The sequence below is a fragment of the Mycteria americana genome, unplaced genomic scaffold, assembly GCF_035582795.1.
Source record: "Mycteria americana isolate JAX WOST 10 ecotype Jacksonville Zoo and Gardens unplaced genomic scaffold, USCA_MyAme_1.0 Scaffold_216, whole genome shotgun sequence".
In the NCBI taxonomy this organism is placed as follows: domain Eukaryota; kingdom Metazoa; phylum Chordata; class Aves; order Ciconiiformes; family Ciconiidae; genus Mycteria; species Mycteria americana.
In genome coordinates, this window is record NW_027445556.1 from 19,858 (window position 1) to 32,874 (window position 13,017).

The following is a 13,017-nucleotide window of genomic DNA, read 5'->3' on the forward strand; positions in this document are numbered from 1 at the left end:
GCGCCCTCCAAGCCGGGCAAAACGCCAGAGGCGGGGGTAGGAGATAACAAGAAGCATCTTCCAGCCTACCTGGGCTGATGCTTCTCCTGCCTTAGGACAAGACGGCGCCAGCTTGGCTTTGCTCAAGCATTTATTGAGGGCAGAAGGTTCTGCCTGGTGCCTACAGCAACATGGACCAGGTGTGTCCATGCCTTCGGGTGATGCTGCCCAAGGTGGGTGGTGCCTCCGCTGGATTTAGGTGGAATGGGCATCTCGATTCTCCACGATGACTTTGACGATTGACTTGGAAGCATTGGACATGGTGGCCGTGGCCCTCACGAGGCCAGCGGAGACCACAACGGGCTCCTGGCAGGCGCTGAGCTTGACTCGGTGGAGCATGGTGTCCCTGCCAGTGCTGGCAGGTTGACCGCTATACATCCGGGTGTAGATGCTATCCAAGCTACCGCAGTGGGCTTTGTGCGCGGAGATCTCCATGGCAAGCTCTACGGCGTAAAGATTGTAGTCGAAGGGGTTGGAGAAGAGGATGGCCAAGGTGAAGGTGTCCGCCTCGTACACCAGGACCCCCACGGACCCCCGAAAACGGAGCCAGGAGTTGGTGAAACAGCAACTCTCCGTGACATTTGGTGGGATCCTGGGGCTGGGTGGGATGGAGCTGTAGCCGCTGTAGCAGTAGCTCCTGGAAGGAGAGGAGAGGTGAGGAGGAGAAGGGCTGGGGAGACCACTTGGGCTTACGAGGGAGATGGTCCAACCCCTGGGAGATGGTCCAGCCACGGGGAGATGGTGCAACAACTGGGAGATGGTCCAGCCATGGGGAGATGGTCCAGCCATGGGGAGATGGTGCAACCACTGGGAGATGGTCTAACCATAGGGAGATGTTTGCACTGTGGGGAGATGGTCCCACTGTTGGGAGATGGTCTGACCACTGGGAGATGGTCCAACCATGGGGAGATGGTCCAATCATTGGGAGATGGTCCAACCATGGGGAGATGGCCCAATCATGGGGAGATGGTCCAATCACTGGGAGATGATCCAAACAGTTGGAGATGGTCCGACCAATGGGGAGATGGTCGAGCCGTGGGGAAATGGTCCCGCTGTTGGGAGATGGTCCTACCACGGGGAGATGGTCTGGCCATTGCGAGATGGTCCAGCCATGGGGAGAAGGTTTGGCCACTGGGAGATGGTCCAACCATGGGGAGATGGTCCAATCATTGGGAGATGGTCCAATCATTGGGAGATGATCCAACCAGTTCGAGATGGTCCGACCAATGGGGAGATGGCCCAATCACTGGGAGATGGTCCAAACAGTTGGAGATGGTCCGACCAATGGGGAGATGGTCGAGCCGTGGGGAAATGGTCCCGCTGTTGGGACATGGTCTGACCACTGGGAGATGGTCCAACCATGGGGAGATGGTCCAATCATTGGGAGATGGTCCAACCATGGGGAGATGGTCCAACCATTGGGAGATGGCCCAACCATGGGGAGATGGTCCAATCACTGGGAGATGATCCAAACAGTTGGAGATGGTCCGACCAATGGGGAGATGATCGAGCCGTGGGGAAATGGTCCCGCTGTTGGGAGATGGTCCTACCACGGGGAGATGGTCTGGCCATTGCGAGATGGTCCAGCCATGGGGAGAAGGTTTGACCACTGGGAGATGGTCCAACCATGGGGAGATGGTCGAATCATTGGGAGATGGTCCGACCATGGGGAGATGGTCCAATCACTGGGAGATGATCCAACCAGTTGGAGATGGTCCGACCAATGGGGAGATGATTGAGCTGTGGGGAAATGGTCCCGCTGTTGGGAGATGGTCCTACCACAGGGAGATGGTCTGGCCATTGCGAGATGGTCCAGCCGTGGGCAGAAGGATTGACCACTGGGAGATGGTCCAACCATGGGGAGATGGTCGAATCATTGGGAGATGGTCCGACCATGGGGAGATGGTCCAATCACTGGGAGATGGTCCAACCATGGGGAGATGGCCCAACCATGGGGAGATGGTCCAATCATTGGGAGATGGTCCAATCACTGGGAGATGATCCAAACAGTTGGAGATGGTCCTACCACGGGGAGATGGTCTGGCCATTGCAAGATGGACCAGCCATGGGGAGAAGGTTTGACCACTGGGAGATGGTCCAACCATGGGGAGATGGTCCAAATCTCTTTTATTTTTTTTTAAATAAACTAGAAATAGTAAAGGAGCTGTGAGGGGCGAAGAAGGGCTCACAGGTAGAGGTGGAACCTCTTCAAGGTGACAGATAACGCCCAGGCCAGAGAAGAGGGGACGGGCACCACATCCGTCCCTAAGGAGCGATCATCTCCCCACAGTTGGACCATCTCCCCGTGCTCGGATCATCTCCCCATGGTCAGGCCATCTCCCCACGGCTGAACTTTCTCCCCATGGGCAGACCATCTCCCCGTGCTCAGATTACCTCCCCACTTTTGGACCATCTCCCCATTGTTGGATCATCTGCCCGTGGTCGGACCATCTCCCCACGGCTGAACAAATACCCCATGGTCAATCCATCTGCCCATGGTCAGACCATCTCCCCACTGTTGAACCATCTCCCCACTGTTGAACCATCTCCCCATGGTCAGATCATCTCCCTACAGTTGGACCATCTCCCCGTGGTTGGATCATCTCCCCATGGTCGGATCATCTCCCCATGGCTGAACCTTCTCCCCATGGTCGGACCATCTCCCCGTGGTTGGATCATCTCCCCATGGTCAGGTCATCTCCCCACGGCTGAACCTTCTCCTTGTGGTCAGATCACCTCCCCACTTTTGGACCATCTCCCCGTTGTTGGACCATCTCCCAGGGGTCAGACCATCTCCCCACGCCTGAACCATCACCCAATGGTCAGACCATCTCCCCAGTGTTGGGTCATCTCCCCATTGTCATATCACCTCCCCACTTTTTGAACATCTCCCCATGGTTGGACCATCTCCCCACTGTTGGACCATCTCCCCATGGCTGGACCATCTCCCCGTGGTCGGATCATCTCCCCACGGTCAGATCATCTCCCCACGGCTGAACCTTCTCCTTGTGGTCAGATCACCTCCCCACTTTTGGACCATCTCCCTGTTGTTGGATCATCTCCCAGGGGTCAGACCTTCTCCCCACGCCTGAACAATCACCCCATGGTCAGACCATCTCCCCAGTGTTGGGTCATCTCCCCGTTGTCATATCACCCCCCCACTTTTGGAACATCTCCCCATGGTTGGACCATCTCCCCACTGTTGGACCATCTCCCTGTGGTCCGACCATCTCCCTGTGGTCCAACCGTCCCCCATGGTTGGATCATCTCCCCACTCTTGGACCATCTCCCCGTGGTCGCACCATCTCCCCATGTTCCAACCATCTCCCCACAGCTGGACCATCTCCCCATGGCTGGACCATCTCCCCCTGGTCAGATCATCTCCCCGTGGTCCAACCATCTCCCCACGGCTGGACCATCTCCCCACTCTTGGACCATCTCCCCGTGGTCGGATCATGTCCCCATGGTCAGATCATCTCCCCGTGCTCCAACCATCTCCCCATGGCTGGACCATCTCCCCATGGCTGGACCATCTCCCCGTGGTCAGATCATCTCCCCGTGGTCCAACCGTCCGCCATGGTTTGATTGTCTCCCCACTCTTGGACCATCCCCCATGGTTGGATCATCTCCCCATGGTCAGATCATCTCCCCGTGGTCCAACCATCTCCCCATGCCTGAAACATCACCCGATGGTCAGACCATCTCCCCAGTGTTGGGTCATCTCCCCAATGGGAGTTCATCTCAACAATGGGAGTTCAACAGTGGGGAGATGGTCTGACCATGGGCAGATGGATTGACCATGGGGTATTTGTTCAGGCGTGGGGAGATGGTCTGACCCCTGGGAGATGATCCAACAACGGGGAGATGGCCCAAAAGTAGGGAGGTGATCTGAGCACGGGGAGATGGTCCGCCCATGGGGAGAAGGTTCAGCCGTGGGGAGATGGCCTGACCATGGGGAGATGATCCAACCATGGGGAGATGGTCTGACCGTGGGGAGATGATCCGACCATGGGGAGATGATCCAACCATGGGGAGATGGCCCAACAGTGGGGAGATGGCCCAACAGTGGGGAGATGGTCTGACCACGGGCAGATGGTCTGACCACGGGGTGATGGTTCAGCCGTGGGGAGATGGTCTGACCCCTGGGAGATGGTCCACCACTGGGGAGATGGTCCAACCGTGGGGAGATGATCCGACCACGGGGAGATGGTGCGACCGTGGGGAGACGGTTGGACCACGGGGAGATGATCCGACCCCGGGGAGATGGTCCACCTTGGACCTTCTGCCTGAATCCCGGGGGGGTCCCCTCCAGCCAGGGGTCCCCACCCCCCGCCCCCTCCTCGCGGCCTCACCTGGGGTTGTACAAGGTGACGTCCTGGGTTTTGTTGGCGATCTGGATCTCCACGCTCCGCTCAAAGGGTTTCCACATGACCTTCTGGCTCATCTCTGGGGGCTTCTCCGCAGCGGCGGGCGCCTCTTGGAGAGTTGGACTCGACGATCCTTAGGGGTTCCTTCCAACGGGAGATCTCCCACGATTCCCCGGTGGGAACGAGAAGGTTCCGGAGAGGAAGGAAATCGACGTCATGGCGGAGAAAACGGATTTCCTGGTTGAGAGAACAGATTTTTCTGCGAGGGCCGTTATGGGGCTGGGGGGGGTGGGGACGGGACGACAGGGACCCGTACGGCTGTGGGGCAGCTGTGGGGTGGGGGGGTGGGAAGGTCATGGGGACCCCCCCACTGTGGGGCAGCTGTGGGATGGGTCCACATGGCTGTGGGGCAGCTGTGGGGTTGGGGAGGTCATGGTGACCCCCCCACACACACTGTTGGGCTGTAAGGATGCACATGGCTGTGGGGTATTTATGGGGCAGCTGTGGGGCAGAGAGGGGTCATGGGGACCCCTCACTTGTGGGGCAGCTGTGGGGCTGTAGGGACCCACATGGCCGTGGGGCAGTGGGGGTCATGGGGACACCCCCCCCTTTCCCTGCATTGTGGGGCAGCTGTGAGGCAGTGGGGGGACCCACATGGCCGTGGGGCATTTATGGGGCAGCTGTGGGGCAGGGGGAGCTGTGGGGACCCTTCCACCATGGGGCAGCTGTGGGGTAAGGGGGGGGCCGTGAGGACCCCCCCGCCCCATGGGGCAGACCCTCCCGGGCTGCCCCACATTTCCCGCAGGTGCTGGTGCTGGTGACATTGATGGGGACCCCCATGTCCTTGGGGACCCCCATAGCAGTGGGAGACCCCATGGCTGTGGGGAGCCCCATGGCTGTGGGGACCCCCATGGTTGTGGGGGGCCCCATGGCTGTGGGGAGCCCCATGGCTGTGGGGAGCCCCATGGCTGTGGGGACCCCCATGGTTGTGGGGGGCCCCATGGCTGTGGGGGGTCCTGGCCGCCCCCCGTGTCGTCCCATCAACGTGACGGTGGCCGTGGAGAAGGACGAGTGTCCCCAGTGCCTGGCCGTGACCACCACGGCGTGTGGGGGGTACTGCCGCACGCGGGTGAGGGGGGACAGGGGGACAGGGGGGGACAGGGGGGGACGGGGGGGACATGGGGTGAGTTTGGGGGCATGGGGATGTGGGGACATGAGGTGACAGGGGGGACATAGGGAGGTGGGAGGACCTGGGGGGACTTAGGGGCCATGGGGCTAAGGGGCATGTGGGGACATGGGGGAACACGGGGGGACGGGGGGGATGTGGGGGGCATGGCGGATGTGGGGGGACATGGGGGGTTCGGGAGACATAGGGGGGTTGGGCGGCTATGGGGACATGGGGGGCTATGGGGGGCTATGGGGACATGGGGGGTATGGGGGGACATGGGATATGGGGAGATGTGGGGGCCTGGGGGGACATTCGGGATGTGGGGAGCTATGGGGAGATATGGGGGATATGGGGGGCATGGGAACATGTGGGGCTACAGGGGACATGGGGGGAACTGGGGGGGCTATGGTGGGATGTGGGGGGATATGGGGGGGCGGTGGGGGGACACGGCCGGACCATGGGGAGATGTGGGGGGACCTGGGACATTCAGGGGGACACGGGGGGCACGTGGGGGGCAGCGGGACCCCCCCATAGTGGGACAGAGTGGGTAGACTGGGGGGGGGGGGGGGGCAGAATTTTGGGGCCAAAGCGGGGGGATTTGGGTGCTGGGGGTGCTGGGGGCTGTATTGGGGTGCTGGGGGGGGATACTTGGGAAGTGGGGGTGCTGCGGGGGGTGTGGGGGTGCTGGGGGGGCATTTGGGGTAGGGGAGTATTGGGGTGCTGGGGGGGTACTGGGGTGCTGGGGGACATTTGGGGTGCTGGGGGACATTTGGGGTGCTGGGGGACATTTGGGGTGCTGGGGGGGTATTGGGGTGCGGGGGGTATTTGGGGTAGGGGAGTATTGGGGTGCTGGGGGGGTATTTGACTTTTGGGGGTGCTGGGGGGTATTGTGGTGCTGGGCGATATTTGGGGTGCTGGGGGGTATTGGGGTGCGGGGGAGTATTGGGGTGGTAGGGCTATTTGGGGTGCTGGGGGGGATTCGGCATTTGGGGGTGCTGGGGGGTATTTGGCATTTGGGGGTGCTGGGGGGGTATTGGGGTGCTGGGTGATATTTGGGGTGCTGGGGGGGTATTAGGGTGCTGGGGGGTATTTGGGGTGCTGGGGGGTATTTGGCATTTGGGGGTGCTGGGGGGTATTGGGGTGCAGGGGGGGGTATTTGCGGTAGGGGAGTATTGGGGTGCTGGGGCTATTTGGGGTGCTGGGGGGGGTATTCGGCATTGGGGGTGCTGGGGGGTATCGGGGTGCGGGGGGGTATTTGGCATTTGGGGGTGCTGGGGGGGGTATTGGGGTGCGGGGGGGTATTGGGGTGCTGGGCGGTATTTGGGGTGCTGGGGGGGTACCCGCGTCAGCGTTGCAGTAGAAGTTCCTGTCACGTAGGGGGCTGAGGAGCGGCTGGGGAGGCTGGAGGCAGCCACCCATCAGAGCCAACGCTTCCCCGCCAGAGCCCTCTCCGCGCCTCCGCTGCCCCAGCTCCGCAAAGCCGACGAAGGCGCCGGCGTTAATTCGACCCCGTTACGAGGCCGCTCGCCTCCGGCGTCCCCAAATCCGCCGCGAGGCAGTCACAAATAACGCGCCGCAACCCCCGCTCCGGCCCCGTCGCGCCAACCGCGGCGGCCGCGCGGCGAGAGAACGCGGCGGGCGCGGCGGAGGAGGACGACGGCGGGGCGGGTTAACGAAGAGCGCGGTTCATTGGAGCGACGGACGCAGGGGCTCCTTGGATTACGGGTGAGAAATTCCCCGCGGCAAAGCCGGCGCGGAGGCCGCGAGCGGGAGGGACGCCGCCGGCTACGAAAGCGTTACGGGACGGCAGAGCCACCCGAGAGAGGGGCCTACGCTTCCCGCGCGGGCACCCTTGGGAGAACCAAGCGTCCGCCCCGCGCCCAAAGGCGCCGCGACGGGGGCGGGGAGGCTCGGCCGGCGCCGGCTGCCAGGCGGCACAGCGCTACGCCCTGCGCTCTTCCCCTGCAGTATTGCTTTTTTTTTTACCCTACGCTTCCCCTACGTTTCCCTACAGTTTTCTACATTTCCCTACATTTTTCTATATTTACCCCACATTTCCCTACATTTCCCCTACATTTCCCTACATTTCCCCTACATTGTACCCTACATTTCCCTACATTTCCCCTATATTTACCTACATTTCCCTACATTTCCCCCACATTTCCCCTACATTTCCCCACATTTCCCCTACATTTCCCTACATTTCCCTACATTTTACCCTACATTTCCCCTACATTTCCCTACATTTCCCCTACACTTTCCCTACATTTCCCTACATTTCCCTACATTTACTCTACATTTCCCTACATTTACACTACATTTTACCCTATATTTCCCTACATTTACCCTGCATTTCCCTACATTTCGCTACATTTCCCTACATTTTTCTATATTTACCCTGCATTTCCCTACATTTCCCGACATTTCCCCTACATTTTTCTATATTTACCCCACATGTCCCTACATTTACCCGACATTTCCCTACATTTCCCCTACATGTACCCTACATTTACCTACATGTTGCCCTACTTTCCTACATTTCCCTACAGTTACCCTACACTTCCCTACCTTCCCGACATTTCCCCTACATTTCCCCTATATTACCCTACATTTCCCTACATTTCCCTACATTACCCTACATTTAAACTACATTTTACCCTATATTTCCCTACATTCCTACATTACCCAACCATTACCCTACATTTACCCTAATTTACCCTACATTTCGCTACATTTCCCTACATTTACCCTACATTCCCAACATTACCCTATATTTACCCTACATTTACCCTACACTTACCCTACATTCCTACATTTACCCACATTCCCCTAGGTCCCTACATTACCCATATTCCCTACATTCCCACATTCCTACATTTCCCCTACATTCCCCTACATTGCCCTACATACCAATTCCCTACATTCCCCTACATTTCCCTACCATTCCCAACAGTCCCTACATTTCCCCTATGTTCCCTACATTTACCCACACACCCCAACATTCCCCTACATTTCCCCTACATTCCCTCCATTACCATACATTCCCTCCATTACCCTACATTTCCCTATATTTCCACATTTACCCTACATTTCCCTACATTTACCCACTACATTTCCCCTACATTTCCCTCCCATTTACCCTACATTTCCTCCATTACCCTACATTTCCCTACATTTCCCCTACATTTCCCTACATTTTCCTACATTACCCTACATTACCCTACATTTCCCTACATGTACCCTACATTGTACCCTACATTGTACCCTACATTTACCCTACATTTCCCCTAATTTAACCTACATTTCCCTACATTTCCCGTACATTTCCCTACATTAACCAACATTATACCCTACATTTCCCCTACATTTCCCTATATATACCTACATTTCCCTACATTTCCCTACATTTCCCCTACATTAACCTACATTTACCCTACATTTCCCCACATTTCCCCTATATATACCTACATTTCCCTACATTTCCCTACATTCCCCCTACATTTAACATACCTACATTACCCTACATTCCCTACATTCTCCTACATTCCTACCAACCTACATTCCCTACATTAACCTACATTTACCCTACTTTTCCCCTACCATTTACTGTACATTTACCCTACATTTACCCTACATTCCCTACATTTCCCCTACATTAACCTACATTTTACCCTACGTTCCCCTACATTACCGTACATTACCCTACTATTACCCTACATTTCTATATTACCCTACATTAAACACATTAACCCATATCCCCTACATTCCTACATACCCTACATTACCCAACATTACCCTATATTACCCTACATTTACCCTACATTTCGCTACATTTCCCTACATTATTCTATAATTACCCTACATTCCCTACACATCCCTACATTTACCTACATTACCCTACACTACCCTACATTTCCCCACATTTCCCCTCCATTTACCCTACATTACCCTACATTCCCTACATTACCCACATTACCCACCACACCCAACATTCCCAACCTTTCCCCCTACATTCCCAACATTTCCCCTACATTCCCTACATTCCCTACCTACCCAACATTCCCACATACCCTACATTCCCAACCTTTCCCCTACATGCCCTACATTTCCCTACATTCCCTACCTTCCCCTACATTTCCCTACATTTCCCTACTCTACCCAATATTTCCCTACATTTCCCCTACATTTCCCTACATTTCCCTACATTTCCCTACCTACCCAACATTCCCACATTTCCCCTACTTTTACCCTACATTTACCCTATATTTCCCTACATTTCCAACACTACCCAACATTCCCTACATTCCCCTACCTTTCCCCTACAATTCCCTACATTCCCAACTCTACCCAACATTCCCAACATTCCCTACATTTCCCCTACATTCCCTACATTCCCAACTCTACCCCAACATTTCCCCTACATTCCCTACACTACCCAACATTTCCCTTACATTCCCTACACTACCCAACATTTCCTACATTTCCCCTACATTTCCCCTACATTTCCCTACATTTCCCTACATTCCCCTACATTTCCCCTACATTCCCCTACATTTCCCCTACATGTCCCTACTCTAACCCAACATTCCCTACATTCCCCTACATTTCCCCTCCATTTCCCTACATTTCCCTACTCTACCCAACATTTCCCCTACATTTCCCTACACTACCCAACATTTCCCTACATTTCCCTACACTACCCACATTTTCCTACATTTCCCCTACATTTCCCCTACATTTCCCTACATTTCCCTACATTTCCCCTTCATTCCCCTACACTTTCCCCTACATTTCCCCTACATTTCCCTACTCTACCCAACATTCCTACATTTCCCCTACATTTCCCCTCCATTTCCCTACATTTCCCTACTCTACCCAACATTTCCCCTACATTTCCCTACACTACCCAACATTTCCCTACATTTCCCTACACTACCCAACATTTTCCTACATTTCCCCTACATTTCCCCTACATTTCCCTACATTTTCCTACATTTCCCCTACATTTCCCCTACATTTCCCCTACATTTCCCTACTCTACCCAACATTTCCCTACATTTCCCCCACATTTCCCCCTTTCACGCCATTTCTCACCCTTCGGCTGGAGCTCGAGCGGCTCCCCGCGTACCCACCTTCGTTTCGCATCGCCGCCAAGTTTCCTCGCTTCGCTTTTAAAGGCGGAAGCCAGGGAAACGCAGAGCGCGAGCCGAGCGCGGGGCGCCGGCGCCTCGGAGGCGGGGGGGGGAGCTTTTGGGACGGGGGTGTGGTTGGTATCGCAACGCCGTTATCCCCAGCCAAACTCACCAAAAAGGACGGCGTTTTGTCAAAACGGCGACAGGCTCCCGGCCCCACGTAGCCAATATTCGGCTTCTCAATCCCACGACGCCTTCCGGTTCCCGGATGATCGCAGCGCCCGCCCGCGGGGGTCTCCACGCCGCCCCGCCCTCCGGGCAGCTCCTCGCGGAGCCCACGCACCCAGTTCCCCGGCGTCGCCCACGCCGACGGTCGCGGCCCCGGGGAAGGTGGAGTGGATCCCTCGCTCGGCGGCCGCGCTCCACCCGGGAAGCTTCCTCGACCCCGCGCCTTACCCGAAACTGGGAACGTCAGATTAATTTCCACGTCACCTCCAGCAATGATTCCACCGTCAGGTGCCCCCCCCCTTGCCCCCCCCCCAGGAGCCGGTGTACCGCAGCCCCCTGGGCGCCCCGTCTCAGGCAGCCTGTACCTATTTTGGGGTGCGCTACGAGCGGTGGCTGCTGGGGGGCTGCCCCCCCGGGACCGACCCCGGCGTCACCCGTCCCCGGTGGCCCTGGGCTGCCGCTGCGGCCGCTGCCCCATGGCCACGGCCGACTGCACCGTCGCCGGATTGGGCCCCGCCTTCTGCGGAGCCCCGGGGGGGTTCGGGGGGCAATAAAGTCACCCCAGCAGCTCCTGACGGCGCCTCTTGTCTCTGATGGGTGGGGGGGACCCCCCCAAACTTGGGGGACCCAACCTTGGGGACCCTCTGAAACACCCCTGGAGACCCCTAACCGTGGGGATACCCATCTTGGAGACTCTCAACCTAGGGACCCCAACCTTGGGGACCCCAGACCTTGAGGACCCCCCAGACCTTGGAGAACCCAACCTTGGGACCTCCAAACTTGGGGATCCCAACCTTGGGGACCCTCTGAAACACCCCTGGAGATCCACAACCTTGCGGACTCCCAACTTGGAGACTCTCAACCTAGGGATCCCAACCTTGGGGACCCCAGACCTTGAGGACCCCCGACCTTGGGGACCCCCAGACCTTGGAGAACCCAACCTTGGGGACCTCCAAACTTGGGGATCCCAACCTTGGGGACCCTCTGAAACACCCCTGGAGATCCCCAACCTTGCAGACCCCCAACGTGGAGACTCTCAACCTAGGGACCCCGACCCTGGGGACCCCAACCTTGGGGACCCCAGACCTTGAGGACCCCCAGACCTTGGAGAACCCAACCTTGGGGACCACCAACCTTGGGGGACCCCAACCTTAGGGACCCTCTGAAAAACTCCTGGGGACCCCAACCTTGGACAACCCCATCCTTGAGGTCCCCAACCTTGGTGAACATCAACCTTGAGGACCCCCAACTACAGAGACCAACCTTGGGGACCTCAGCCTTGGGGACACCCACACTTGGCAACTCGCAACCTTGAAGACCCCAAACTTGAGGACCCCCTGAAGCACTCCTGGGGAACCCCAGCTGTGAAATCCCCAAACTCAAAGACCCCAACCTTGGGGATCCCACCTTGGGCACCGCAGCCAGCAGCTCCCAACCATGGGAGAGGCTCAATCTGCTGGGGCTTCCCACCAGGAAGCTCCCCCAAAGCTCCCATCTCATACACCAGCCCTTCGGGAAGGAACGGCTCACCCACCCTGCCCTTGGGCCACCCACCCTGCCCTTGGGCCACCGTCCCTGCCCTTGGGTCACCCACCCTGGCCTTGGGCCACCCACCCTGACCTTGGGTCAACCACCCTGGCCTTGGGTCACCCACCCTGGCCTTGCGTCACCCACCCTGCCCTTGGGCCACCCACCCCTGGCCTTGGGTCACCCACCCTGCCCTTGGCCACCCACCGTGCCCTTGGGCTACCGTCCCTGCCCTTGGGCCACCCACCCTGGCCTTGGGCCACCCACCCTGCCCTTGGGCCACCCACCTTGGGCCACCCACCCTGCCCTTGGGCCACCCACCCTGGCTTTGGGTCAACCACCCTGCCCTTGGGCCACCCACCCTGGCTTTGGGACACCCACCCTGCCCTTGGTCACCTACCCTGCCCTTGGGCTACTGTCCCTGGCCTTGGGCCACCCACCCCTGCCCTTGGGCCACCCACCCTGCCCTTGGGTCACCCACCCCATGGCTGGAGGGAGCTCAAAGGGGGCTCCGGTCCTTGCACAAGCGGCATGGAGACATCTCCGCAGGGCTTTG

General features: G+C 57.9%; 1 protein-coding gene across 1 annotated transcript; it reads left to right on the forward strand.

Annotated features, from left to right (window-relative positions):
- Positions 1–4,622: 4,622 nt before the first annotated feature.
- Positions 4,623–11,509, forward strand: LOC142403367 (uncharacterized). The gene is given in 4 exon segments (XM_075489600.1): positions 4,623–4,726; positions 5,181–5,535; positions 11,250–11,369; positions 11,372–11,509. Coding segments are annotated over 4 exon segments (696 nt in total). The 3' UTR covers positions 11,489–11,509.
- The last annotated feature ends 1,508 nt before the right edge of the window (positions 11,510–13,017 follow it).